General features: G+C 39.2%; 1 protein-coding gene across 1 annotated transcript in view; it reads right to left on the reverse strand.

Moving 5' to 3' along the window:
* Positions 1–3,269: 3,269 nt before the first annotated feature.
* DCBLD2 (discoidin, CUB and LCCL domain containing 2) overlaps positions 3,270–27,536 on the reverse strand; it is a 40,898-nt gene continuing 16,631 nt past the window's right edge. Inside the window, exons 2-15 of the mRNA XM_056495295.1 lie at positions 27,090–27,317; positions 24,651–24,788; positions 23,459–23,510; positions 22,048–22,120; positions 19,764–19,897; positions 19,063–19,103; positions 16,829–17,044; positions 15,213–15,337; positions 11,438–11,585; positions 10,843–11,013; positions 9,794–9,887; positions 9,369–9,418; positions 8,381–8,518; positions 3,270–7,331 (exon numbers count right to left, since the gene is read on the reverse strand). Coding sequence (XP_056351270.1) covers positions 6,889–7,331; positions 8,381–8,518; positions 9,369–9,418; positions 9,794–9,887; positions 10,843–11,013; positions 11,438–11,585; positions 15,213–15,337; positions 16,829–17,044; positions 19,063–19,103; positions 19,764–19,897; positions 22,048–22,120; positions 23,459–23,510; positions 24,651–24,788; positions 27,090–27,317 — 2,051 coding nt within the window. The 3' untranslated portion in view covers positions 3,270–6,888. The remainder of the gene's footprint in view (positions 7,332–8,380; positions 8,519–9,368; positions 9,419–9,793; positions 9,888–10,842; positions 11,014–11,437; positions 11,586–15,212; positions 15,338–16,828; positions 17,045–19,062; positions 19,104–19,763; positions 19,898–22,047; positions 22,121–23,458; positions 23,511–24,650; positions 24,789–27,089; positions 27,318–27,536) is intronic.

Consider the following 27,536-nt stretch of genomic DNA (forward strand, 5'->3'; position numbering starts at 1 on the left):
AAGTACTGGATTTTGATCCCATTTAAACAAAGGGAATTGTCAAAGTAACATTGGACAAAGTTACCTTTAATACAGATGGCTTATGAACTTTGGGGTTTTATTTTTTTTCTCTGTTTTGGTATTTTTGTTCTAAAATTGTCATGTAGAACCTGAAGAAAAAAGCAGAGACTTGCTTGAAGTATTTTGTCTCAGCATCTGGAGAATGTTATAATTTTTTGTTCTGCAAATACAATCCTGAATGAATTCCAAATATCACAGGTGTTTTACACACACAAGTGAGTTTACACTTTTGTCTGTATTTTACAATGCCATTACTTCTGATATCAAATATTGTGTTCACAAAAGGAGCTAAAAACAAATCCTGGATCTCAACAAGACTCCTGTGAATCAGGAGTTTTCACAAACCAGTTCAGGCCAGGTGCTGTTTCCACATCTGGAAGAGCTCCTGTTCAAGGTACTGTTCCCATTAGACTGCAGTGAATGTGAATTATACGTTCCTGATTCATTTCCCATGCAATCTCTGTAGCTTTGTGAGGGAATCTTTTGTGGGGTGGAGCTTTCTCTGACCTCAACTTACACTGGGCCCCTAAAGAGAAAGATTTTTCCATTTTCAAAAGAAAACATAAAGAGGAGAGAATCACAGTTAAAGCAAAACAAAGAAAGACATCACAAACCCCACACGTTCTTGTGGTGTTGGTGTCAACTCTGCCCTAGCCTGAAGGTAGTATTTGACCTGTAGGCAATTGTAAAAGACCTTTGTTCCTGTAGCTTTTTTTTTTTTTTTTTTGGTCAGTTTCCTTTTAGTGTATTTTGTATGACACTCCACACTGGTTTCAAACTCTTTTACTTGTACCAAGTTTTTCATGATGTTTGTCCATTTTTTAATCTTTCCCTTAAACTGAATTTACTGTGATAGAGCAGAGGTGGCTTTTAAACTAAGGTTGGTTTCAGTCCCTTTGAAATATGAAGGAGTACAAAATATCACTAGCATTTTTGTTTATTTGCATCAGACTCTTAATTACTTTCCTTATTGCCTCTTAGAGGCAGAATTTGTCTGCCTTTTGATCCTAAACTACAAAACACACTTTTAACATCCCCTCTGCTGTGTCTTCTTTGTAGCCATTCCTCACTTGCTCCTAATAATTGCTATGGAAATTTCTTTTTGTCTCTCTAGTTCACGAAATGCAAAGCAGATAAGCTTGTCATGACTTTGGCAGCTAAGGAATGTTATTTAACTGTTGACACAAGGTTTACCTTTTAAACTGCTCCCTCCAAGTCGATACTACAACCCTCCACTGAAAACAGGACTGCAAAATTTTGCAGTCACTTGGCAGGTCAGGGAGTGCAACCAGGTCTTCCAAAACCATTAATATGGACATTTTTGTTGGGACAATTGTTCCACTGCACTTCTCTCCTGCCTGCCTTCCTTCCCTGAGCAGATTCATGAGAAGCCTTGGCAGATGCTGCACTTCTGTACTTTGCTGGCATTGATGTTTTCTGTATTGTCTGTGAGCCAAACCTGAAAAAAGCACAGCCTTGAGCCTGCTTTTTTATCAAAAAACCCCAAAAGCAGATAGCCAGGGGAAGGAAACTCAGTTGAGTGCTTCCCACTGCAGAGCAGCAGAGTGAATTCCTCTGTGAACCTTCCATTCTGCCCTAGCTGCCTGGGTATTTTGGAAAACGCAATGCACAAGACAAAAGTCAGAAGCTTGTATTTCTCTTCCTGTAGATTAACTGGCTGCAGTGCAACCAGCTGAGCTCTTCTCAGAGAGGGATGTATTTCAGTAAATTAGTTTTCCTCCCCTCTGCAAGGACTAGGTGTTTTGGTCTTCAGAAAGCTGAGAAAGCTCCTCTCTTTAGGAAACAAAAAAAGCATGCATTTCTTTGTGAGCAGGCTTCAGTGAAGCAAGTACAGGAAGAGTACAAAGAGGTTGTACATGCACCAGAGAGGCTTTAGAATTTCTTCAACACATAAAAAATCACTCCCAGCCTAGGTCTTTTAGGTAAGTGTATTCATTATGCTGAAGGGCAAGGAACACCAAAAATCCTTGCCTCACCCAGAAGATCAGCAAGACAAGAGGAAATTTTTTATACTTGCCTCTTTATCAGAAACAAGATTCTAATCTTGGCTATTCTTTCAGCAGAGACAGCTGCTCACCTCAGTTGCAGGTGACTTTATTGGATGATCCAATGCCTTCTTATCCCACATTCACAGCTGGGTGGCTGTGTGATTTTTGATGGAGGGAAAAAAAATCACTACTGAAGGTACAGACCAGATCTTTGAATCTGCTTTTGAGAGGTTATAAAGGGAAGGTGTAGGGCTTGAGACAGACCTATTTCTGTGACTTCTGAAAGAATATTTTAATCACCCATGCCTTTGTATCAGCTGGTTTTGATAGAGATCACATTCCTTATACACACAGCATTGTTTTTTTTAACTAATAAAACTCAATATTTTTGCCTTTTTTCAGAAAGCCTCATGTACTAGCATAGTCCAGAATGAAAGAACCTTCCTGACCAGAATGGATTCTGGCACTCAGCCTGTTGCTGCCAAAAGCTGGTTTTGGAGAGCTAAAATCTTATGAAGCTGCAGCATGTTCAGGAGCAAGGCAAGAGATCTGCAGGCATTTAGAAAATTATATAAGACTTTATAAACAACTTTTATGTATTGTGGCATTGTATTAGTGTACAACCTGACCTGCAGCCATTCACCTTCTCCTTCAGCTGCATCGTGATCAGTTTGGGCTCTGTCTTGCATCAAGCCATGAACAAAGGTAAAAAAGGTAAATTTGAGCTAAGTATTTGAGTATTTTTTAGGGAGACTCTGATTGTGGTGTAATTTGATCATACAGTTCTGGGGGTATGCTCTAGTTCAGGTCAGCTTGCAGGCAGGACACTTAAAAGCTGTTTTAATCTTCTGATATTTAAACATGAATGTAAGTAGGAGTCTCATCCAGTTCACATGTTTTGACTGAGTTCTTTGTATGAGGCATTGCAGTGCTGGAACTCACATGAAGAAGAGGAAAAAGCACAAGCAGCATCAGCTTTACTCAGGAGCTGGCAATAGCCATGGTCTAGCTGAAGACTGGAGCAGCAGCCTCTCCAGCAGTGCAGAGGGTTGTGCTGACTGGGGACAGGGACCAGCCCACCTGCTGCCAAGAAACTCTTGGAGACTGGGCATGACCCCACAGAACTCACAAATAACCCTGGTATTTCCAGACTGCAGGTGAATTAGATACAAGGTAGGTGTTAAGTGCAAACATACTGAGTAATATGTATGTACAATTTATTTAAAAACTTTTTAACATATAAAACCCCCTCACTATTTATACAGTCTAAGTCTAGCAACATATACAAATACTGAGCAACTACAATACATGCTGAGGTAAGAACATACATTCTGGGAGAATACTCAAGCCAAACAAGATTGAAATACATTTTATATACATGTCTTCACATATAAGAGAGACCCATGAAATGTACCTTTGCTTTATTATACCCAGGCAAATTCTAGTCTTAGTGTGCTATGCAATTAAACCCAACTGTTACATGTTCAAATATAATCTTAGCCCTAGCAGATAACATGTCCAAAGTCTGAAGCAGGAGCAAAGCTTGGGACCAAATTCCTTCTGAAAAGGGGCCTACATTTTAAAAGCACCCATTTCTTTAATAGCTCATACTTCTCAGGTAAAGAAGTTGCATTATGACTGTTTAAAAAATAACCCACTGTAGAGAAACTGCTTAATTCTTACACCACCTTAGCCTTCAGCTATCCACAGTTCTACTATTCCTGGTCTGCAGTAGAAATTAAATCCAGGTGTGTTATTGGACATATCCACTCATTTTTATATAGATTAATTTTTCTAAGCCTAAACTGGTACAAGTTGAGAATGGAGAGGATTCTTAACTTGGCTGTAGCTGTATTGTCACATCTTAGTGGAAACTAATGACTTCCCACCCCTTGAAATAAAATCAGCTCAGAAAATTTTAGTCATAGTTGCTGCTGATAGCTAAGAACCTTCTTAAGCAAAACCACAAAGATTGCAGACTATTTTTATAAGGCAGAAAAAGCTGCAGTAACATCAAAAGTACTATCATAGGCAGGAATTTGCTGTTCACAAATGGGTCTTATTTACCATCCTTACATTCACATTTAGGCATAAGACATCCAGCTCTAAAACAAATAATTAAAAAATGTCATTCTCAATGAATGAGAATGAATGATCAGAAACTGTAGAACTGGGTTTTAAGGTAGCACAGGGAATGTTCTTTGCTGGTGACAGGGGGAGTGGCACTGAGCACATCCTCAATGAATTTGCCCACAGGACCAAGCTGTGAGGTGCAGTCAGCATGCTGGAGGGAAGGGATGCCATCCAGAGGGACACGGACAGCCCTGAGAGCTGGTACCTCATGGAGCTGAACAAGGTAGTGTCCTACACCCTGGGTCAGGGCAATCCCAGGCTCACAGACAGGTTAGGCAGAGAAGTGAGTCAGAGCAGCCCTGGAGAAGGACTGGGGGTGATGGTTGATGAACAACTCAGTATGAGCCAGCAGTGTGCTCTCACAGCCCAGAAAGTCAGTAGGACCCTGGGCTGCCTCAAAAGGAGCGTGGCCAGAAGGGTGAGGAATTCTCCTCTGCTCAGATGAGACCCCACCTGGAGTGCTGCATCCAGCTCTGGTGCCCCCAATGTAAGAAGGACATGGAGCTGTTGGAGCAGGTCCAGAGGAGGCCACAAGGTTGGTGAGAGGACAGGAGCACCTCCCCTATGGAGACAGGCTGAGAAGGCTGGGGCTGTTCAGCCTGGAGAAGAGGAGGTTGTGTGGAAACCTCATTCCAACCTTACAGTATCTGAAGGGGCCCACAGGGAAGCCAGAGAGGGACTCCTTGTTGGGAACTGCAGTACAGGACAGGAAAACGGGTACAGACTGAAAGAGGGAAAGTTTAGGTTAGATAGAAGGAAGAAATTCTTTACTGTGAGGGTGGTGAGCCACTGGAACAGGCTGCTCAAAGAGATGATGGATACCCCATCCCTGGAAGTGTTCCAGGCCAGGTTCAATGGAGCTCTGAGCAACCTCATCTAGTGGAAGGTGTCCCTGCCCATGACATGGGATTGGAAGCAGGTGATCTTTAAGGTCCCTTCCAACCCCAGCCATTCTATGAGTCTATGTAACATCATACTTTAGATGCTGAACAGGCCACAAGTGATTTTTGACTCCAAAGTTTATATACAGCCCCTCTGCAAACAGATTTTCAAGTGGTAAGTGAGGATACTGTACTGGTATTAAGGCACAGTGGCAGCCCCTTGAACAGCACTGCAGTTTCCATTCAGACGTTGGCCACAGCATTTAAGGACCTGGGCAGTAAACAAGGCTTTGAATTGCACAACAAACTAACAGTAACCCCTGAAGTCCATAAAACTGGGCTACTGTGAAGGGAGGGGTCCCACATGTACTAATTGATTCAGCACCCTTCCAGTAGTGCTGTTAGAATAAAAATACAGCATTTTTATAGTGGGGTTTTCTCCTGCTTAGGTGAAAAAGCTGTGCTTCTTTTTTCTAATAAAATTAAAAATGGCACATATGCCATTCAGACTGTTTTCATTTTGTGATTGCCTAGCTAAAATGAGTCTACATTATCCCAGTAAATGACTGACTGCAATGTTTTCATAGTACAGAACACTGAAACATTCAAAGGATACAAATTCCAATAAATACATCTGAAATGGACACTCTTTGGAATAGTACTGGTTCTTTTGCAAAGGTTTTGGAATCTTTCATGCTTCTAATAAGAACAATCATAAAAAAAGCCCGAAGGCTAAGTTTGGTAGTTGTGCTAAAACGTACCATATGTGCTAAATGCATGTCTAACACAAATTGTGCACCATTAGAATATTTGTGTGCTTCCCTAAGCACTTACAAAAGTATGTACAGATCTTTTTTTGTATAAGCTCACACCTGAACACAGAATAATGGACACTCAGGGGGAGGGTAGGGCAGGGCCTTTCTCAATTCAAGTCACCTCGAAAACCTGGATGCTTCTTGCACTGAGCATCAGGGAAGTCTGACTTTGAGGCAGATGCTATTCAAGTGGCCCTGATAGCATAGGGAAAAATGTAAAAGCAGTTGCCAGGTAGTTTGCTTGTGTCAATCTGTGCCTCCTGGATCCCTAGGAAGGAGTAAGAGTGAGTGGCTTAAGGAGAAGAGGCACAAGAGAGAGATTGGACAGACAGCAGCTTCTTGTTTTGGAAGGCTAACCTAACCAAAAAGGCAGGAACCTTCTGAGGAACACACAGCTGAAAATTCCCAATTCTGTTAACAAAGCTGAACTAATGTAATTCAGAATCAAAACTATTTTATGCCGTGAAGCTAAAGAAATTTTTTCCATCAGTCCTGACAGTAGCTTGTTAAGTCCAAAATTGTGCAGACATTTTACAAGGAGAAGAGGAATTTTAGAAGCTGTTGTGCTTGCACAGAAATTAAGAGCTTTGGGTATTGAGGTGGGGGTTTTTTCCCCAAGAAACAGTACCATTAGGAAGAAATAACTGGCTTTTGTACTTGTACTTTTGTACTTGTTTCTCCCAATTCATCACTTACATCTATAAATTACTGGAGCTAATCATGAAGAGTTCTTCTCTCATGTCTGGCAGACAATTGTACAGTAGTAATAAAAAAGTCCACAATTTTACAGGAGACAAGCTGTTAACTGTACATACAGCTCAAGGAAAAGCAGAATCACTGTTTTCCCAGACCTCCCATACCACACATTTTGGTTCAAGGTTGTATTACTTAAGGGTAACAATACCAAAACAATGGAATTAAAAAGGTGAAACTGTGAGCTTTACGGAACTGGCATTTAGAAACAAGCCACCATTCTACCTTACTCATGAGCTAACTTTGTTCATCCTTACTCACAGTGGGATGGGCCACGCTCTGTGGCACCTGGTACATGAGCTGGTCTGCACTGCCCGGCCCTGGCTGCCCCTTTGGTATATCGTACAGTGCCTGTGCTGAGGATGCACTGTCTGTCCTGGATAACAGCTTATTGCACGTTCCAGCCAGTGGAGGAGCTGGATTCCCTGCAGCTTTGAAGGTGGAAATGGAAGGAGCACCAAGAGGTGTGCTGGGATGGCTGGACATGTCCATGATGATCGGAGTCGCGTACTCGGGTCCGGTTACGGGCAGTGGCTCGGCATAGGCGTGGTAAACCTCTTGGATGGGGGAACTGTAAGGGTCCAAGTCAGCATAGCTGGCTTCTTTTCCTTCTTCTGGTTTGAAGGTTGATCTCTGGTGAAGTGTGCCCACAATTCCACCTACCAGGGGCTGAGCATATTCTGTGTTGTAAGTCCCAACGAAAGAAAACACAAACATGTTTTTTAATGGACTGTTTTACAGTGGCACCACATTAAATACAACCTGTCAGCAGTCCTCCCAGAGATCACTGTCGTGCATCAAACCAATGGTCCATCTCTGTCCAGCTGTGCCAATCACTTTGGAAAAGGATTCCTTTCCACCCAATAGGTAAAGCCTTTGGGATAGCCAAAACATCCCCACTTCTCAAGTTTATATTTCTCAGGTAAGCTGCAACTTCCCATGCTGCAGATCAGCCTGAAAACAAAGCTTATTGAAATATTCTTTTCTTTAATTATTCTGCCTGGGTCTGGAGAAAAAGTGGTCCTTGGGGTGGCAGGTTTGTCCTTTGAGGGGGGAAGCCTGCATGTAGTCTGAGATGCTTTAGCTCAGCAGATAGTGTCTGAGTTACAAAAGCTGGAGGTGAAAAGCCTGACTAGCTGGGTAAAAACAGACAAGCAGCCAAAAGGAGAAAAGTAATTCTGCCTGCAGTGAAGCTGTAATTCCTGCACATCTGGCCAATTCTGCCATCAGCAGGTAAGTGCCAAAGAACTAAAGGCACAGTCAATCATCCTCCTCCCATGCCTGGGTCACCAGGAAAAGGCATGTGCCACCATCCATATTCCAGATCACAAGTATGATTTAACCCATATAGTGAGGGCAGAGAATCAAGTGCCACATTTCAGATTTGTGCATAAAAATACAGTGATGAAATTATTTCCAGTGCATGAAAATATAATCAAAAGAATTTTAACCCTTTATGAGGTTTTAAAAACAAGTGAAGAACCTTTCAGTTACTGCATTAACTCGGGCATGTGTCTATCTTTAGCACATGAAATGAGAGAACAGACATGAACAAGCATTTTAAGAGACAAGCTGACCCACAAAACTATTAATTTCTCCTCTGTTCCCTCCTCAAACCAGGAAATAACTAAATGTAGCCAGATTCCTGACTTTTTTGGCATGTCATATATATATATACATATATACATATATATATATACATGCATGTAAAACATGGCCCACAAAGTACCTGCAGATTCTGTTTGCAACATTGTTGGGACTTCTCTTGGTCTTAGGTGACTGATTTCACTGCTGCTGTAGCGTACAGGTGTTTCTTCATGTTCTGCTGATTTCGTCGGGAAAAACTGCTTCATCCCTTTCCACCATCCTTCACATAGATAAAAAAACAACCCCACCCAGATTGTGTTTATACTGTGTTTTAAGCTACTTAAATATTTTTCAGTACAGCTTGTATTTTGTTGAAGCAGATAAATAACTCAATTATCACTATTTTGAGTAATACCCTAAGACATCAGAGCTGTGATCTATCAGAGCAGCCATGTAGCAAATAGAGGAGATTAGAAGCTTCCTTGTCTAAAGGGTAAGACATACTTAAGACTGCCAGAGAGCAGACACACAGGTGTGCAAGTTTTCAACAGGGGGCCAGAGAAGGGAAGCACAGTCACACAGCAGTACCAACCCTGCTGCAGCTGCCCTTTGCACCTGGGGCACAGGTGGTTTCAGGACCATTGCAAAGAACTGCTTGGTGCAATTGTCTGATCCTACATTTATGAGGCACAAGACAAGATGGAAGATATACCTAAATCCCACAGACTTATTAGGGCAATGAAGACAAAATTTTTTGGCAGAACTTATACACTAAGATGAAAGTTTTTTTCCAGGATGAAGAAGTACCAAAGAAATGGTTATCAAATGTATAAAGACATCCTTAAAATTATTTTTCCCCCCTCATGTTGTATAATTAGGAAGTGTTCTACTTTGTTCACAAAAAAGCGCTGAAGCTGTCACCTCTAATAGAAGACACGACGCTTACTAATTCTGAAAAAATCAGAGAAAGAAGCAGGGCAGTTAAGTTTGTCCAGAAAAGAAATTCAGTGTTTGCTATGCCTCCCTCAGCATTAGAGAAGCTTCTGCTAGTGTAAACTGTAACTGCAATCTGAAAAACACATTGAAAAAAAAAACAATGAGTAAATGGTTTCATAAAACCATTCTGTTACCTGCACGATCCCAGTAAGGTAGATCATATGTGCCCTCAGTTTTTTTCTTGCTGAAGAAAAAAAAAAGGAAAAAGGGGTTATTTTAGCTAGTCTACTTATCAAAAGATGCATTAATTAATGCTCAGCAATTATCACCTTGGCTGTAACTGGTCCTCAAATTTAATGTTTAAGCACCAGTAACCTGGCTTGCCATCACCAGTCTGCTGCTACCAGACAAACCAGTTTTTAGTCAAAGCACTTTCAATGAAAACAGTTACAAAAAGCTGTTTTGTCCTTGCTAGTCAAGTGAATTTTTTTCTCAGAAAGAATGCAATTCTTCCCACAAGTGCAGACCACAGAGTTCCCACAGCAATACATGCAGCACTTCATTCCCACATACTAGGCTAACATTAATTTAAAACACTTTCATCCATCTATGCATTTACCGGTTTCTCCAATGCCACGCACAAACTAAGATAAGAATCAGAGTAGTGAAGACCATCACCAGCACTGGAACCAGAACTGCTGCCAATGCCACATCTGAAAGCCATTAAATTAAGTGGTGTCAGACAGAAAGAGCTTCTCATAAATCAGTTTTTGATTTGAAAATTACTTGGGTAAAGCACACAGTTTTCATATTTAGTGTCTATCACACCAGATCCCCCACCAGCTAAGATACTCTGCTGGATGCTCCCACAGTGCAAACTTCAATTAACATCTGGCTCTTCTACATGCAAGCACAGCTGGTGGTTTTGCAGGGTTTTTCATCAAAACCAACCAGTTTAATATATGGTTTTTCCTTTACAACAATGTATTCTATTACTTATGCAGAAAATCTCTTAGTCCCATGTAAGTTTGAACCTCCTTTAAGAAGTAAATTCCACAGTACCTTAACAGTTAATCCCAAACAGTCTGTACTGGGTCTGTGTGTGATCCTGTCCCCTGCCATCCAAAGGACACTTCAGCAGTACCCATATCTGCAGTGACTTTGCTCCCTTTCCTGACCATTTTCTTTGATAAACAAAATGATTATGCCAGGTGAAGTTTTTCAAATTTCATGTCAAAAAGACTTATCCAGAAAAGATTTGCTATATCAAAAGTGTTTTGTTCTAAGAAATTATTAAATAAAGCAAATTAATTCAGAAGGGAAGTCCAAGTTACAACTTCTCTTTCTGACAAAATTTGTTCGATGATTAAAAGCTGAACTCAGTTTGAACAAGTTCTGGAAGATGGAACTATTATATATCTACAAAATATAAATTGTATATACATTTATATTCTAAATATTACTTGGCAGATGGTTTTGTTTCTGCATGCAGTATGCAACTGCACATATTTTATAATATGTGTATTTAATAACTGGTAAATATTAGAAATAAAAAATTGATCATCTGTTGTAATTTATTAAGTTTTGAGAAACTTTCAGTGCAGAAAGCACACTAAGCCAAAGCACTCTAAGGAGTTCCAAACATTTCTTCTGTTTGACAGTGAATACCTTTGGTTACACTTGGAGTCACTGTAGTGTTTTTTATTTCAGGTGTGAAAGTTGTTTTATCTGTCTGCAGTGAAGTCTTCATTGAATGAATGAAGTCATCCATGAAGTCAGCATTCTTCTCATCATTCTTGTTCTGAGGTGGTGGCAGCAAGGTGATTCTAGGAGCACGACCTTCAGAAGAAAAGAATTTATAAAGGTAAGTTCTTTGAACTGCTAGTTTTCCATATCATCTTTTCAGGAGAAGACAACTGCTACAGTTTGCTATAAAGCTTTTGTATATGTTATATAATGAGGAAACCACCACCACCACCCCTCCCCCGTTGAGTCAATGACATGGAAAGTAAGTGACTGGCATCTTTTGACACACTTATTTGTAAATTACCTTGTGTATATCTAAATTCAGTTTTTTCCTGGTTAAGTGTAATAACTTTTGGATAAACTCAAAAGTACCAGTTAAAGAATTATGCAGCCAAGATGTACTTCAGACTCACTGAAAATACACCCATGACATAACTTTTAACTGTAGTAATTTCACTCACAACCTTAATAGTTTCACTTCTTGTCTTGCACAGTTAAAAGTTTTCATTTGTCTTACCTATACTAAACTGACATCCTAGCAACTCTACTTTCATTGCAATTTTCTGGTGCCATTTTAAGGGGTTAATCCTAAAAAAACGTGCAATAATAGGTGGAATGAAATTATTGCGAACTTCCTGGTACAATTCAGTATTCCCTTGAAATATCTAGAAAAGAAGGGAAAAAAAGAGAGAAACATTATGTTCTACAAATACAATAGCAATTAAGTAAGTACTACCAATTTTGATGTTTTATTTAGGAAGAATAAACAGTGAAGGATCCAATTCACCCCCGGTGCCACTGCCTGCACTTGTCCACTCCCTTGGCCCCATGACATTTACAACTAAATAAAACAAAGAAAGGTGTGTGCTCGTGTATGCACACAGCTACACAGCTCAGAGTAAAGGTACCATGGAACATCCTATGGTGCTTCCCAGGCAGTGCCTGCTGTTACACACATCTCACATGTTTATGGCACTGAGTCATTCTAACTTGGTCCTTCTTGGTATTTCGCACTTACTCAAATATCCGTGGATAGCAAGGAGTTGTGACACTGCACAAGCAGGAATTAAGTGGTGCCCTCTCACACCCAGCAGTTCAGCAGAGCCTGTCTGAGGATGGTACTCACTAGAAAGCACTGGGAGGCACCCTCAAGTGTGTAACCACACCGTCCTCTTGTGGCTGTTGCCTACAAGTGCTGAGCCACAACAGAAGAGAAGAATTCAGGTTCAGAATGTGAAAGCTCTCCTCAGTCTCACACTGAGCCATGAGGTTCTGCAGGAGAAGGGTGCAGACTTTGCGTGAAGGATGAGCTCAGGCTGGTCCTTCTCTGCCACCCTTGCACACAAAACTCATCAAAATGTGACAACACACAACGAGTCTGGCTGAAGTTCAAAAGCAGAGCGGAGTCCCTGTCAGATGCAATGTAAGCACACTGACGGATTTACATCCAACCATGGGTTTTTCACCCCCGAGCTGCTTGAAACAATACAGCAGCTTGGCCCAGTACTCCAACCCTCCCTCTCCTTCAGGAGGACTGGTTTGGCACCATGTCTTTTGGTAGGAAGTGAGCTGCCTTTCCATGTTAGTCCACAGCAGTGGGGCTTTGGCCCTGCACATGCAACTCTGTGGTGCACTGGGATGACAGTAAATTAGTTCTTTCTTTTGAAAGCACTGATACAGACACTGCAAGTCTTGGTGGACACAATGCAGAACAGAATTATGGCACTTGCCTCAAAAACAGTCAATATTACAATGAGTTTTCTTCTTACTCACACCACCTGGTAACCAATAAAGCACCCTGCCATTCCTAAAGGCAAGCACTGCATTGTGTAACAGCTGATGTATCTGTGCAACATGAAGCTGTCAAGAGCTTTTAGCACATCTCTGATCAATACATATCACTGCTGTCTCAATCTTGATACACAAGAGAAGAGATTTCTGTATTGCACTGCTGAGATTTTAAACAAAATGTCTAGAATATCCCTAGAGGTCTGAAATAATTATTCTAGGAAACTATCCATTCAAAATAAGTCTCTGCTCTGAACTTACGATTCTTTTTCTTAAATATATTGAGTAGCAACGAATGAAGACAGAGTAAATGCAGGGACAAGCCTAAGATGTTATTTTGGAAATGAATAAATAACACCAAGTAGGTGAAATTTATGTGCCCACAACAGACTGGGTTCCAGCTTGTAGCTACAGACCTCACAAAATAATTTTTTGTTTCAGTAAGGATGCAAGTGGGAAGCAAAATAGAGAGGTGACTTCCTGATGGGATGCACCCAGCCCTAATTGCTGTACTGTATCCCTGCTCATGCTGTGCCTGCCAGAGCCCAGCACCAAAATAAGGCACATCTGGCTGCCCAGGCAGCACATGCAGAGGTTACACATTAGACACACAGATGCCCAACTCTGGAAGTTGAATCTCATGTCAGGTTTTTGTTGTTCAGTGTTACAGAAGAAACTTAACTTTACCTGCAGCTCTTTATTCTTTGTTACCCTAATTTTTGCATTAAAAAATAATTTGCTTCTGAGCTCAATAAAGTAAAAACCTTTTCATGAGAAACCACTTTCATGTTCTTTTTATTATCAAACTTTTCCCATTTCCCTCTGTGCTGTTAAACAAAGTTTTTTCAACACTGCAACTCTGATTTGTCCTTTTTCCCCAATTCAAGCCTTTACTTTTTTTTTCATCCATGAAAAGTTAAGAAAAGTTTTTCTTGAGTACTACCAAATCTCTAAAAGCTATTTGCAAAAAGGACTAGAGGAAAATCTTGGAAAAGTTTCTAGTCCCCCAAAAAATGTTAGGAATTCCAAACATGTTTCAAAAAAACAGAGACTAGCACCTCATGGCTGGTCTGGCATGCTAAAAGGGAGAAGCCTGCAAGCAGATGCATCCAAAAGCAAATCTGCATCAAGTGAGGTGATGGCAGACAGAGGAAAAATCTGCTATTTCGAACAAAACTGAACCATTTTTTCTGTCATTTAACTACAGCTGACAGTTCCTGGGTACACATGATTCTTCGTGCCCTGTCCCTTAATGATCTTTCAGTGCAAAGACAGATCTGTTGCCTGTAATTTCAGGCTCCATAATTTGTTTCATTTCATGAGCATGCAAGAGGAACAATGTGCTCAAATTCAATGCAAGAGCTGCAAGGGTTTTTAAAGAAAATTATCAAACTAACACTGAAGCCTAAATCTAAGCAGCTTGCTGAGATCTTATTTTATGGCCAGAAGAGGGCACTCAAAACTAGCCAAACGTGCTGGTTTTTTTCCTTTTTTATTGACTACTTCACACCAACAGTCACTTTAATTCACATGTAGGCTCAGACCTGCCAGTTAATTCTCCCCCTCTCTTTCAAGAGTTTCCTACTGCAATTATGTTAAAAAAATCTCTTAATTTAACAAACTTCAGCCTTTTACTTCATCAACATGATGCTACATCCTACCTTGAGACATTCTTAACCCAGAGTAAAGAGAAGACCAAGGACAGCCAAAGTGACCATCCTTAAAGCCTATTTCTAGAAAACTACCAGACCAGTAGTTACAGTTACATGATACCACAGGCCTACAGAACTAAGGTAAATTACATCCAAGGATTTTAAGAAAAAGAAGGAAAATCTAGTTCCAATCATGTTACTAAGAATCCTGTCATTTTTTTAAGAAAACCTGATCTGAACCACTGGGAAGACATGAATTTTTTCATTTTTACTGTCTAATAAATACTGCAGAGCTGCAAACATGGGAGAAATAAAACTGCCTTGCTGCTAACATTAGGGACTTCTTTTGTGTGGCAAAAAATTTCCAATCTGAAGATATACCCTCTGCAAGGCTGGTCTCTTATATAAGAAACTTAACAGTATTTCGTTAAAAATTAAGATTGACAGAAACATTAGAAAACATGAGAAATTATACAACCTATAAAATTTATTCTGTAACCACAAGAGGATAAGAAAGTAAAGTTTAATTTTAAAACGTATAACCTATTTTAAAAGAAACAGAATTATCCTTGAAGAGATACAGAACTAGACAGCCTACCACTGGCAACAGATGTTTCTTGTATAGAATATTCCCACTCAAATTGTAATAAAAATAACACCTGAATTTTAGAACTGTTCAAATCCTTACATATTTGCATATTGTCATATTTTCTTCTGCTTACCTGCTGTTTACAATTCAAAATAACACTAAAAGGAAAGTTATTTAATGATTCCTCACCATACCAAATTGACTTGTATTTACAATTGTGAGATCTCCATAGAACATACTTAGAAAGTATGTGGTATTTTTACCTTATCTTTACCAGTGCCAGGTTCTCTGTACACTGTCCACTTCTGTGCATCATCACTGTATAAAATTCTGTAGGCTGAGACATAATAGTAGTGCTCTGCTAAAGTTGATCCAGTAGTTATAATACCTGTGAAAATTGAGGTGCCCAGTTAGGACAGAAAACTGGTGCCACTTGGTAAAAAATTAACAGATCAGTTTTTGTAGCCAGAGCTGCATAGTGGAAAGTCTTCCCTGGTCCAGTTAACTTCACGAAATTTATCCAAAGTGCCAGGGTCAAACTTCTACAGTGACTGAAACTTAGTAAACTCATTTTACTTACTTTGTATTTTAATTTTTAGGATATAACCCTGCTAAGCCCTTTTTCTCCGTGTTTCCTGATGGAAACACCCTTCATTTGACCACAGCCCACTCCTATCTCCAGCTGCTGACACAGCTCTTCCCTGCTCTTGTACTGCCAACCTAAAGGCACCATTGAAAGAACTGCAGCTTCCTACAGCTGACCCTGCAGCATGAACTCACACAGAGAAGCTGTTCTGGAAAAGCTTATTAGCACAGGAATTAGAGGAGTAATGCAAAATCCAAACAGTCCCCAGGGAGGTAATAACAAAGGACACTGGTAAATCCAAGTTGCTTATTGACAGCAAGCCATGCTGCTGATAGCAGGGTTTGCAGCTGAGGTTACAGAGACCAACTCAGTCAATTTGGAAAGAGACAAATGCAAACTGATCACTGGAACATGTTTCACAATAGCCTTACAGCCCTGGACTCTATGAAGCACTCCACCTACATCCAATTTAATTTTGATTTACATCAGATGACAAATATGCACATTAACTACAGCAAATCTCCTCTGAATGATTAAATCAGAAAACACTAACACTGGCACTGAAGGTACACCAGCTGCCCAGCTACCCTGGTCATTAAACCCAAAATGCCAAGGCCTCAGTGCTTCACTACTTGGAATTACAACGCTGCAGTCAATGGGAATTGGTAACCATGAGCTGGCTGCTCGACTCAGAACAGAAAACAAACCATTCAGAGCAGCCTGGGAACAGCACCTCCAGCTGTGTCTCCAACACAGCTACTAAAATCACCCCCTGTGTGAAGGAGCAGGGCCAAACCCAGAGCCTGGCTGGCTAAGCCCACACTGCTTGGCTGTTGGCTGAAGTCAGCAAGACCAGCAGAGACTGTGGGCCCAAGCCCCACTCGAGGAGAGGAGGTGAAGGGGAGGCTGCCAGCTGTTCTCTGTGTCTGCTGACTCTTCACACTGCACTGGAAATGCTCCTTTCCCTGCTGTTGGATTCACAACAGGCACTAGGGAAACCTAGGAACAGAAGTCAGTACATCTGTGTCAGAGATACAGCAAGCTGAGGTGACTGGATTTTGATCTGCACCTCCAAAGAGACAATAAGGAAAAGGGAAGCCTCAAGGATCCAATAAAACCACAGGAAACGCTTCAACTGCTACAAAACGACACCTCTTCAGCTCCAGGCTCCCAAGTGTATTAGCTAGGACATGGATGCCACCTGAGCTTTATCTAAGGCCCAGCACTGGGAAAAAGGATGTCAGTAACCAAAACTTTTGAATGCCGCTGAGAAGCCACATCAGATTCACTTACCAGTTATTTTCTTTTCTTTATTCAAGTCAATCTGCAACCACTGATGTTCATCACTGATAAAAGCAGCCCAAGGAGGTCCAATCCTTTTCAGTCTGGCATTTTCAGGTTTCCAAATGTTTACCTGTCCTGTTTGGTTAGGCCACTCAAGAATAGACGATGACGTGATGTGGGAATCAGGAATCACCCCAGATTCCATCCCCAGTGTTCCATAGCAACCTGAACAACAGAAAAGGTGAGGATTGAAAATCAGAACTGAAGTTACACTGCTAGGATTTTAAGACTTTACATGCAAATATTAAACTGCCATCTAAATTTATTCCATAATAATACCAACAAAACACACTGTCTTCTGCCTTCTAACAGGGATGGTAGAACCAAACTGGTCATGAGAATGCCATGATTTTTGCCTACTCCAAGAGTAATGTGGATATTCTCTCAGTCACCACTCACACAGAGCACTCAATGAGAAGCACTGGGGAACATTCATGGTCTAAGCTATGGTTGATGCAGAAATGGGAAACAGATTACTGGTTCATTAGTTCCTTTTTTCTGTTTGTATAACTTTTTAGGTTTTTGAACCAACCCTACTATCACACTTTTAATTTGAACAAAAGCAAAGCATGTAGGAAGTCGTGTCATAATCCTGGCCTTGAGCTCAAGCATATCCTTGAAATTAGTTACATTTTTCTGGTCAACATCCTTGCTAAATGTTTCTTCTGCTGGTGGCTGAAAAACATCTTCCAAACTCAGGGCTAAATTTCTTGTTCTGTAATACCAACAGTTTTCCCCTCTCACATGCATAGTTCCCAGAATTATCAGCAGACTTTGCCTTCAGTCAGGCAGGCTGAACCCAGCCTAGTTTCCCTTCTCCCTGCAGCTCCCCTCTGCACTCAGATGGGCACTCATCCTCAAGGGAGGCACAGCTGGCAGAGCCCATGTATGATTATACCCCAGAGAAAGTCTTGCCCGTGTCCTGTGAGATGGCTTTAATAGTTCACCAAGGTAATCCTTTCCCTCATCTGTCAATTTCCATCCAATATGCTGCCACTTTGAAGCAGAAATGCCTCAGTGCCTAAATACCTGCTACTTCCAACTCTTTGCTCTGTGATGCTTCAGTTATTTTCTAATAAAGAGTCCCAAAGTCAGGCAGTTCTTCCTGTACAAGTAGTCTCATCTTCCTCTGCACTGACCATGCCTCTAGCAGTAATAACACACTCCTCTATTTCATACCAAGGCATGCAACCAACTACAACAGCAGGAACACACTAGGACCTTCACCACAGTCTGAATTTGAGCATAATACATTTTTTTTTCCTCACCTAACTCCTAGGCAATCCAAATACAGACATTTTAATCTAGACTTGCATCTTGCCTCTAGCTTACTCAGTAATTTCTCATGCATCACTGAAATCCACAAGGTCTAGATCAGCATTTTGTCCTATCTCTTCCACTTTCCTGGCCATTTAATTACTTTCATACACACTATCAGATACATTCTGAAAGACAAAAAACCCATCAAACCCTGCCTGTATCACTGTGTTTAATATTCTTTATGCATAAGGACACCAGACATGTAATTCCTTCCCTCAGCTCTTGCAGATGTCTAAGGGAGAAATCATTTTAATATTATGCGCACTGTATTTTCTCATTTTTGCTTATTTATACATTTCCATCACCAAACACTCCTGCCCATCAGATTCCTGTCTTTATATCCCCATTCACTCTGCCTTTTATTTATGAATTAGGAGAAGTATTTGTTTACTTTTGGAAGTATGTGCAAGATTCCTCCCCTTTCTCTTTTTAACTTTATGAAAAACAGACGTGATGGTTTTATGGTTTTTACATAGTTATTAAAACAGTTAAAGAGACTAAGGAAAGGTCACTGTCTTCACAGTATTTCCAACATCCACTCAAAGATGGTATTTAAAGTGACTTACAGAAAAACTAGCCTCCACTTGGAAAATTACAGCTGATTTATTTAATTAGCCATAAAAATCTCTTTCTGCATATAAGCAAGTCTTACTTGAAACATCACTGTACCTATAAATGTAGTGATGATTAATCATCAAATTGAGATCGTAAAACAATTCAAAAATACACATTATTGAGGAATGCACTCAAAAAAGGTCTCATAGATGAGGACAAAAATTAAGAAATCTAGTACTTGCACGCTTATTTCTAGTCACAAAGTTTGTATGAAAGCAGTAACATGTAATACATGTGATAGCACTTACCGCTTGTCTTAAAGGTGAAGAGACTTGTAGATAAGGGTCCCCTGCAGAGAACAAAGATGATGTTTTGCAGTACCCAGTGAGAAAAATTAAAACAAACTGCCTTAAATTTATTTTTCTTGTCTCACAGCTTGCCACTGACTGCTTGCCATTCTTTACATAAGCCTGAACAAGCACTTAATGATGAACACATCCTGCCAGCAAGTTGCAGCACTTTCAGTACAAACATCTTCTCAAATGAAATAAAGTCCAGAGATACTGGGTTAAAGACTTTCAAACAAGCATCTACCCAGCAAAATGCAAGACTTCATTAAAATGCTTTCTTTTCAAATTAAGCTAATCATAGTAACACAAGTCAGTCTCCTGTGATTGCTTTCATTTGTGGGACTTGAGTTACAATGATAAGCTACATTCTTTCCCTGAAACTGAAAAGTTGTCATTAAATTACTGTTTTTCCACTGACCACCAGGAATTTATGGCCAAGAAGGCAAAAATGCCTTGCAGAATTTGGAAAATTAAAATTTTTGGTCTAGAGATTAAAGGTATTTGGTAAAACAATTACACTACAGCAAAAGTGTGAGAAACCTAGAGAAGAGGACCTGTCCAGGGAAGATACAGCTCCATGAGCTGAAATTAATCCTGCAATGGGACACTACCAAGACCTAAGGTGCTAAAGATAAGGAAATCATAGAAAATACACTTACACTTTTGAGGTGACATTGTTAGCCAAGGAGCCTTCATAGTATGGAATGCCCTTGCTGATTACAACATTTATTTGACCACCCAGCGTATTTGACACGACGCCTGCGTGAACACCAGCCATACAAAGTGATGATGACTTGAAGAAGTGAAAGAGTGAAAAGGAGTGAAAGAAAAATTTCATACTACTAAGTGAATAAATTAAACACCACACCATATATTGTAAATGCTACACTGTCCAGTTACAGTCTTTGTTATTATTACATTAAAATACTATTCTTAGTTAACTGTTATCTTGGTTTTTTAGAAATCATTCATCTTTTTTTATTATTGAATTTTTAAAAACACAAGAAGGCCCTACATTTCATTGTGTCCTCACCCGGATGTATTTAGAATGCAACTGTTGTAATTAAATAACCTCAAACCAACACCAAGGTGAATCAGTCTGAAAAAGCCAGCCAGCCAGACTCTGCCTATAATAAATGATATTAGGCAACAGAAGATGTAAATACATAGAAAACTTTTTAATAGAAAGCACATTGAAAGCATGTTTGTTTATTTTCTCAGTTAAGGGGTGATGCACTGCAGATTTTGGAGCTTTTAGCAGAGGGGTTGCATTTTTTATAACTTGTGGTTAAACTTGTTTTAACCATCCAGCACTCTGATCTACATAAAGCCAAAGTGATACATGCATACAACTCAACTTAAACATGTCAATTACCTATTGTACAAGTCAGTGGAGATCAGTAATAAAAAAATGTTTTTACAGGGTATCATGTTCTTGCCTTCTCTCCTTGGATGATAGAATCTACTAACAAATGTCACAGCGACACTTCCCTGGCTTGCAGACTACAGGTGCCACAGTGAGCAGCACTCATCACACCAAGTCTGTCATGTTTGCACAGAGTAAACTCATATCCAACAGGTCTGGGACCAACACAGCTCCCCCTCCAAAAGAAGTAAGAGCATTGGATTCTGTAGGAGTGGCAGCTCTCTCCTCCCTGCTCACCAGATGTCAGCAGTGAGAGCTCCGAGCCCTCAGGACTCTGAACATTAGGATCACACAGAACAGAATCAAGATTCTGGGTATTTTTTAAAGCAACAAACAGCTCCAGTACATTCGAAAGAGATGCAGGTGAAACCTCAACCTGAAACTTGGTCTAAAGTGCTGGACAATTTAATTTATTTCCACACAGCCTGATTTCTGGGAAATTCTTTGCCTTTTTAAGAGATAAGTTATACAAAAAGAGTATCACCGGGCATTTAATTTCCTTAAGTTTCCTTAGGAAAAGGTTTCCCTTTCCTCCATAGAAAACAATTATTTCAGATTTTGGCAAAAAAACTCCCAACAAACAGAACTCCTACAGATGCTGCAAATTTGAGAGGCAGAGAATCAATTTCACATAACACACTGTGGTGACATTTTTACCTGGGGTTGATTGTTTACATAAGCAGCCTGGGATTTACAAATATTTGGGGAAAAAAAACCACCCACACAGGCATATTTTAAGTTTATATTTAATACTAAAATCTTTGGTTACTAACATTTTTACACTGTCTTACCTCTGTGCTAGATCGAAGGACTTATTAAAAGAGTATTTTAAGATAAAAACCAGAGATTTAATGTAATTTTTAGCAGACTGCTAGGAAAATTATAATCACTTAAAGCAAACATCCTCCTAGTCTATGGCAAGTTCATTAATTGACCTGCAAAGGTTTACATTAGAAAAATACTACAGAGGGTTTTGTAGTGCTTAAAGTAAACAGTACATTATGAAAGATGCTCATTACCAATTTACAGAACTTATGTTACAGTATTAACTTTGTCTTGCAAACTATTTTATAGCTTCTGAGCATAAACAGTATTTCATCTCTCAAGTGTAACAAAAATTAGGATAACATCTAAGACACTGCTGAAAGAGGCATTAGAGTGTCAAAAACAAGACGACATCATTAAATTAGCCTGCTCTTTCTTTATAAATCTCAATTTCCCAGCCTGAGAAAACCAACAAAAAAAACCCCTCTCTTTTGATTGATCCACCTTTCTCTGCAGGACTTAGAAAAGTATTTGAGACTCTACTACACTACTCCATTTCTTGGGGATGGTAACATCTGAAGCACCTGCCATTTAGCACCAGTGCTAAAAAATGAGTATCGTGTTATTCACTTTAGGAAAGTACAAATCCCAGCATCCAGGAAGCACAACTAATGCCAACAACTACAACTGACTTGTATCATCCATCATGTGTTTCACCAAAATGCACTTGAGCCCGTAGTATTTTTACTTACATCTCTGTATCCATGAGGGATAGTGCCTGAAATATCAGCAAAAGGAATCACACATCCAGCTGGACAGTATTTACTGAAAGAGAACAAAATACCAAGTCAGGAAATGCATGCATCTACAACTCTGTTACTGTTATAAAAAAGTTATGTTTTTGATTTACAACACTCTCTATTCATATATCACTCCGTAAGGATACCTCCTAACTGAAGACCTATAAAATCAGATCAAAAATACTCACAAGTATACAACAGCAGAACAGACATTTAAAAATGTTTTAAAATAAGTCTCAGCTGAAAGAACAGTTCCAGTCTCAATATGATGAACTAATAAAGCCAGCATTTTATAATATGAATACCACATAGCTACTATAAATTCAAAGTCATATAAGTAACAATATTAATGAATTTTATTTTATGAACTAGAGACCTGCATACCTATTTGTTTTCCACCCTTAAATAAAACATCTGAAAAGTAATGCTATTGGCAATGCTTTGATCATAAAAAACTGGTCAAATTACCACTAGCTCATAAAAAGCAAGAGGTGAGACAACAGCACCTCTGGAGCAAGCCTGTGCTCATGTTCTAGGGACATTTCATACTGTATACATGGAAATTTTGACATCTTCAAGATATAAAAGCAAAGTAGCATAAACTCATCAACATTTTCACCACAGTTCAGCAACAGCTGAAGCGACTTTGTAGGTTCTATGAAAACAGGAGGATTCAGAGACTTTGTCACATGTTGATTAAGGACAGAACCTACAACTAGAGCCCTATTTTGGAACCTGGGAAAATGAAGGAAAAATGCAAAGATTGCCCTTTGAAATGTTCCCTGTTTCCACGGCTTAAGTTCTCAAAAATTAAGCTTAGACACTTCACAGTAGACTGCAGCTTCAAACATTGCCCTCGCTTTAGATGGAATTGAGGAAGGAGACAACAGGGAAATGACACATTTTCCCCTTCAAAATGTACAGCATTCTATGTCTCCACAGAACCTCATTAATGAGCACCAAACTGAAATGGGTTTGTAATTTCTAATACATTTCATCATTTAGTGCTCCTTAGGTAACCGTAATACAAATTTCAATAATTAAGTTGTGTACAATTTACTGCTATAATTTATTTATAAAAGCAATATTCTATGAAAATGAGATATTGGCTCCTATGTGTTAGTGCAAATTAACGAGGTTCTACTGTATACTGCATGTAAACAACAAATGGGAGAAACAGGAGGAGGAAGCAGAAGTGCAAGTGTCAAAATTTGTCAGCTCTGGTCCTAATTAGTTTGTGTCTCACATTTTCTGCATGGCCAATTTTCAAGCTGCATCAGATACACTTAACAAAGCAAAGTAGAAACACTAAAATCACTTCATTAAAGAGACTGGGAGGGAAACAGGTAAAAATCAGTCTTACTTGAATTCTGGTTCGGAAAAGTGACTTGCATTGTCTAAACAGGTAATTAAGTCTGGAAAGAAAAAGTTTTAGGTCAAGAAGATGATAAAGACAACAAGCTTGAATATGCTTTTTAAAGTGCATGAACACATACATTTGAGCCTCTGAGGTTTAATCAAAAGTCTCAGAACAAAAAAACCCACATTCCTACTAAATTTTCTTGCAACAGATTTTGTATTACAGTAGAACCTTGCTAATTTTTCTGAGTAACTAGGAAATCTACCGAGAATATGACACAAGATAATACTCCAAAACTCATTTTCTGTGCAGCCTAATTTTAATTTATAGCTATATTTCAGAGATAAATCAGAGGCAGAAACATATGCTCTTTTCATAAAATTAAATTAGTAAGCTAAAGAGGCCTGTGTTTTCATCATCTAATGGTTCTGCAGTGCTGAACCCAAGCACCCACAGAGAACAAATGTTAGAATGCTGTGTCATTAACATCCATAATTGATACCACAAATTTTCATGTTTGTGTCAGCTGTGTATCAACACATACAGTCCAAAATACAGAGAGGAAAGCATCAAAAACCCTACAAAATTAAAAACTGAAACTCCTTATCTGCTCTTTTTAGAAAACTTCCAGATAGGGTTTTGCCTTCTGAGGCAGTTGCTGCTGCTCCTTCATTTCCACGTGTATTGCTCACCTTTACAATGAGTGGCAAGAAACGCAAAACAAATACAGCAACCTCTTTCAGAGGCTTAAAAGAATCAAAACCAGGAGAAAAAAAACCCAAGAAAGACAAAAAACTTGCCAGCAGATTTTGTTATTAAAGAGCTAAGGGAGTACAGGATGCTGCTACTGAAACAAAAATTTCCAAAAGGTTCATCTGCATGAAATATATACAGTTTGATAAGAAAACTTATTAACTATCTGCCACTTGACTAGTGCTTGAAAAAATGCATTTTGTCCTGAATCTGAAGCAGTTCTCTCATTTATAACAGACAACTGACATTTCTACTCTGCTATTCAAGGTAAGCTTTGAAACTACAGCAACTTTTATTTAGGCAGTTACATTTCCTACAGAAAAGTATAATGAAAAGTGTACTAAATTTTTAGAAGTTAATTAGTGAGAATGTGAGAGTAAATGAATTACTAGATAGCTCTAATTCTGCCAGCAGAGAAAAATTATCAACTAATTACAAATACCTGATTTGTCAGTGGTTGAATAAGCTGCAAGAAATCCACGTCCAGAAGTGTGAATTCCACTCATGAACTGTACTGTGACTTCATTACTTTTTGAAGTAACTAAACCATCCATTTGAAAGTCAAACCCACAGTATTTTCCTATGGAGAGAAGGAAGAGAACAAATATTGACCCAAAACAACACATGTACTGAATGAATAAGCACCTTATTCAATTTCCAGCCTATTATTTCATCTGTGCAGTGCAGGCTCATATTAGTTCTGGTGTATATTCAGAAGCAAATACATGAACATGACACTAAATAATGTGCTTAGTGACCATTTAAAGCACATGGTCCTGCAGGAATAGTTCTTAAAAAATATAATACAAAATAAATATTATATGTATGTCAATTTCCTTTAAAAATTGAATTGCACTCCCAAACACTAACAAAATAATTTAAAAAATTTTAAAAGTTAAAATAACAATTCCTATCATTATTATATTTTAATAAAAGCCAGAAAAGTTTTTTTAGAGTTTTGTTTTCAGCCACTGGATCTTGTTACATGAGTGACCATCATGAGACTCCTCTCAAAACACCATTTATCCTCTTCTTCAAGCAAATATACAGTGCAAGCCATTTAAATCCAGCTTGGATAAACTCTGCAGTGCTGCTTGCCCCACGGACACATGGCCTTCGACAAACTGTAGAGTGATGCACCTTATGATTCATGGCAAGCCATACTTTTGAGACTATAAATCATTTTGTCTAATTTTCCCTTGGCCTTTTCCTGATTTTTGACAATCTTTTAGGAAGCAAGCACTAGGAATGGACAAAGCATGACTGCAGTAATACTTGTCAGCTGTATGTGCAGAAGATGTAATATTGCTATTTTGTCTGTACTTATGCATTGAAGGATCCCAAGTGCTTTTGTACAGCAGGAGAGGGAACTCCCATGTCTTAAATAAGTACATCTGACTGCAGATGCAGTGATTTAACTGTATTGAAATATTACAAACTCCTCCAGATCTTACTTATAGTAGAGACAAACCTAACACTGAGCATTTGAATGTTCTTTTGATTTAATGATAAATACTCAACTTGGAATAAGCACTAGCCCTTAAAAGCTTCATTAGAAACCTTCCCTGTTTATCAATGAAACAACTAACAATTTACTTTTTAATCTAACCAGCCAACTTATAAGGAATTTTGGGTTAAAAAGGTATGACTGAATTTCAGATTTTATGTAAAACAAGTTAATGTTAGACTGTCAGTAGTCTTGAATGGAAAAACTTAGGATCTAGGATCTAAGTACAGATTTCTCCCAAGAAAATTCAGGTCACTCTTTAATCTCTCCAGTGTTTGTTGCTTCAAACGTGAAAACAACCCAAACCCTGCCTCATCTGTATTTGCCACTGTTAACATCGCTGTTTGTCCTGTGATTTAACTGATTTAAGAGCAGAATACACACATTTCCTCAACATACTGTGCTGCTAGACCAGCAGGCCACAGCTGAAAAGCAAGGGAAACAAATGAAGCAGGAATTTACTCGAGCCCATTAAGTCCCTTGTAAAAGTGAGTAATAGACTTATCAGAACTTGACGTTCCTTGCCATTTAAGGTATTCAGTGTTTCCTATTTTAGACTAAGTCTGGCTCAACAGCTCCAAGCACATACTTATTTTCACACACACTTACCAAGGTAACAGCTGGAAAAGAAGGTTAATAAACCTAACACTCCACTAGCCTCTTTAGAAAAAAACTCAATTTATCGGAATCAGCACTTGAATTGCACAAAAACAGTCTCGGTGGAGTAAATCTTTTTCTCTCTCACCAAATTAAAGCTTTAGGAGAGAAAATAAAGTTAATCTGCATAATAACAGCTAATTTTAGAAAAGGAAGAATGACAATTCATTTTGAGTTTTATGCAAAGTAACAGTAGGAGTCTAAACATTCTACATATGCCTTGATGTAGATGATAACATCACACTGCTGTTTGAAAGAAAAAAAACACTGTCTTCTAGTCATGAAATGCTCCTGAAGAGAACAAACACTAACATTGAGGATGAAGGATATTTGGACTATACACCTTTTGAAGCCTGCCTTTAACACCACCAAGATGAACAGCTCAAATCAGAGTGAATCTATATACAAAGAAAGGCATTTCAGCTAAGAGATATATATAGCTACATATTTACTACTTTTTAATTTTTTTAATGAAGATGCTTCTAGTTTTACAGCTCCCTCTTCAGTGCTTACAAGAACTCTGCAAGCTACTAGGAAATGTCAGAGTAAAAAACCCCACATTGCAGTGGAGCTTCCTTTGAGAATCTCAAAGATTAATTCATCATCTGTGCTGCATTTAGGATACAGCTGTTGTTAAAAAGTAACAAAAATACCAACAGTACACTCCAGTTCTACACAAGACAATAGTTCTCAAATAGTGATAATTAAAGCTCCTACCTATCTCTGTCCTGTTGGGGCCAATGCCATTATGAACTCTCAGGTAACTGGAATGGCAGGCATCCGAGTCATCAATATCAAAATCACCGAACTTGAGCTGCACCCGCTGGCCGGGCTTCACGCGGATTTCCCACTCGCACACGGTGCTGTTGGGAGAGGTCCGGGGGTAGTTTATGGAGGCCAGGGTCCCGCTCTCAGGGCCCAGCACTGTGTGCCCACACCCATCACCTAGGAAAGAGCAGAAAGAAATCAGCTCCCATCTTCATGTTCAAAACCTCACATCACACCATACCAACCACACTCTGTCTGCACTCACATGCAAATAACACAGCAATGGTGACAAAATACCATTCAACCACCACTGACTTTTGCTTAGCTTATCATCACAGGTGATCATAGAGCTGCTACAACTTTCTCAATGAGATAGAAACTGATCCATAATGACTT

This window comes from Oenanthe melanoleuca, chromosome 1, assembly GCF_029582105.1.
Source record: "Oenanthe melanoleuca isolate GR-GAL-2019-014 chromosome 1, OMel1.0, whole genome shotgun sequence".
Classification (NCBI taxonomy): Eukaryota; Metazoa; Chordata; class Aves; order Passeriformes; family Muscicapidae; genus Oenanthe; species Oenanthe melanoleuca.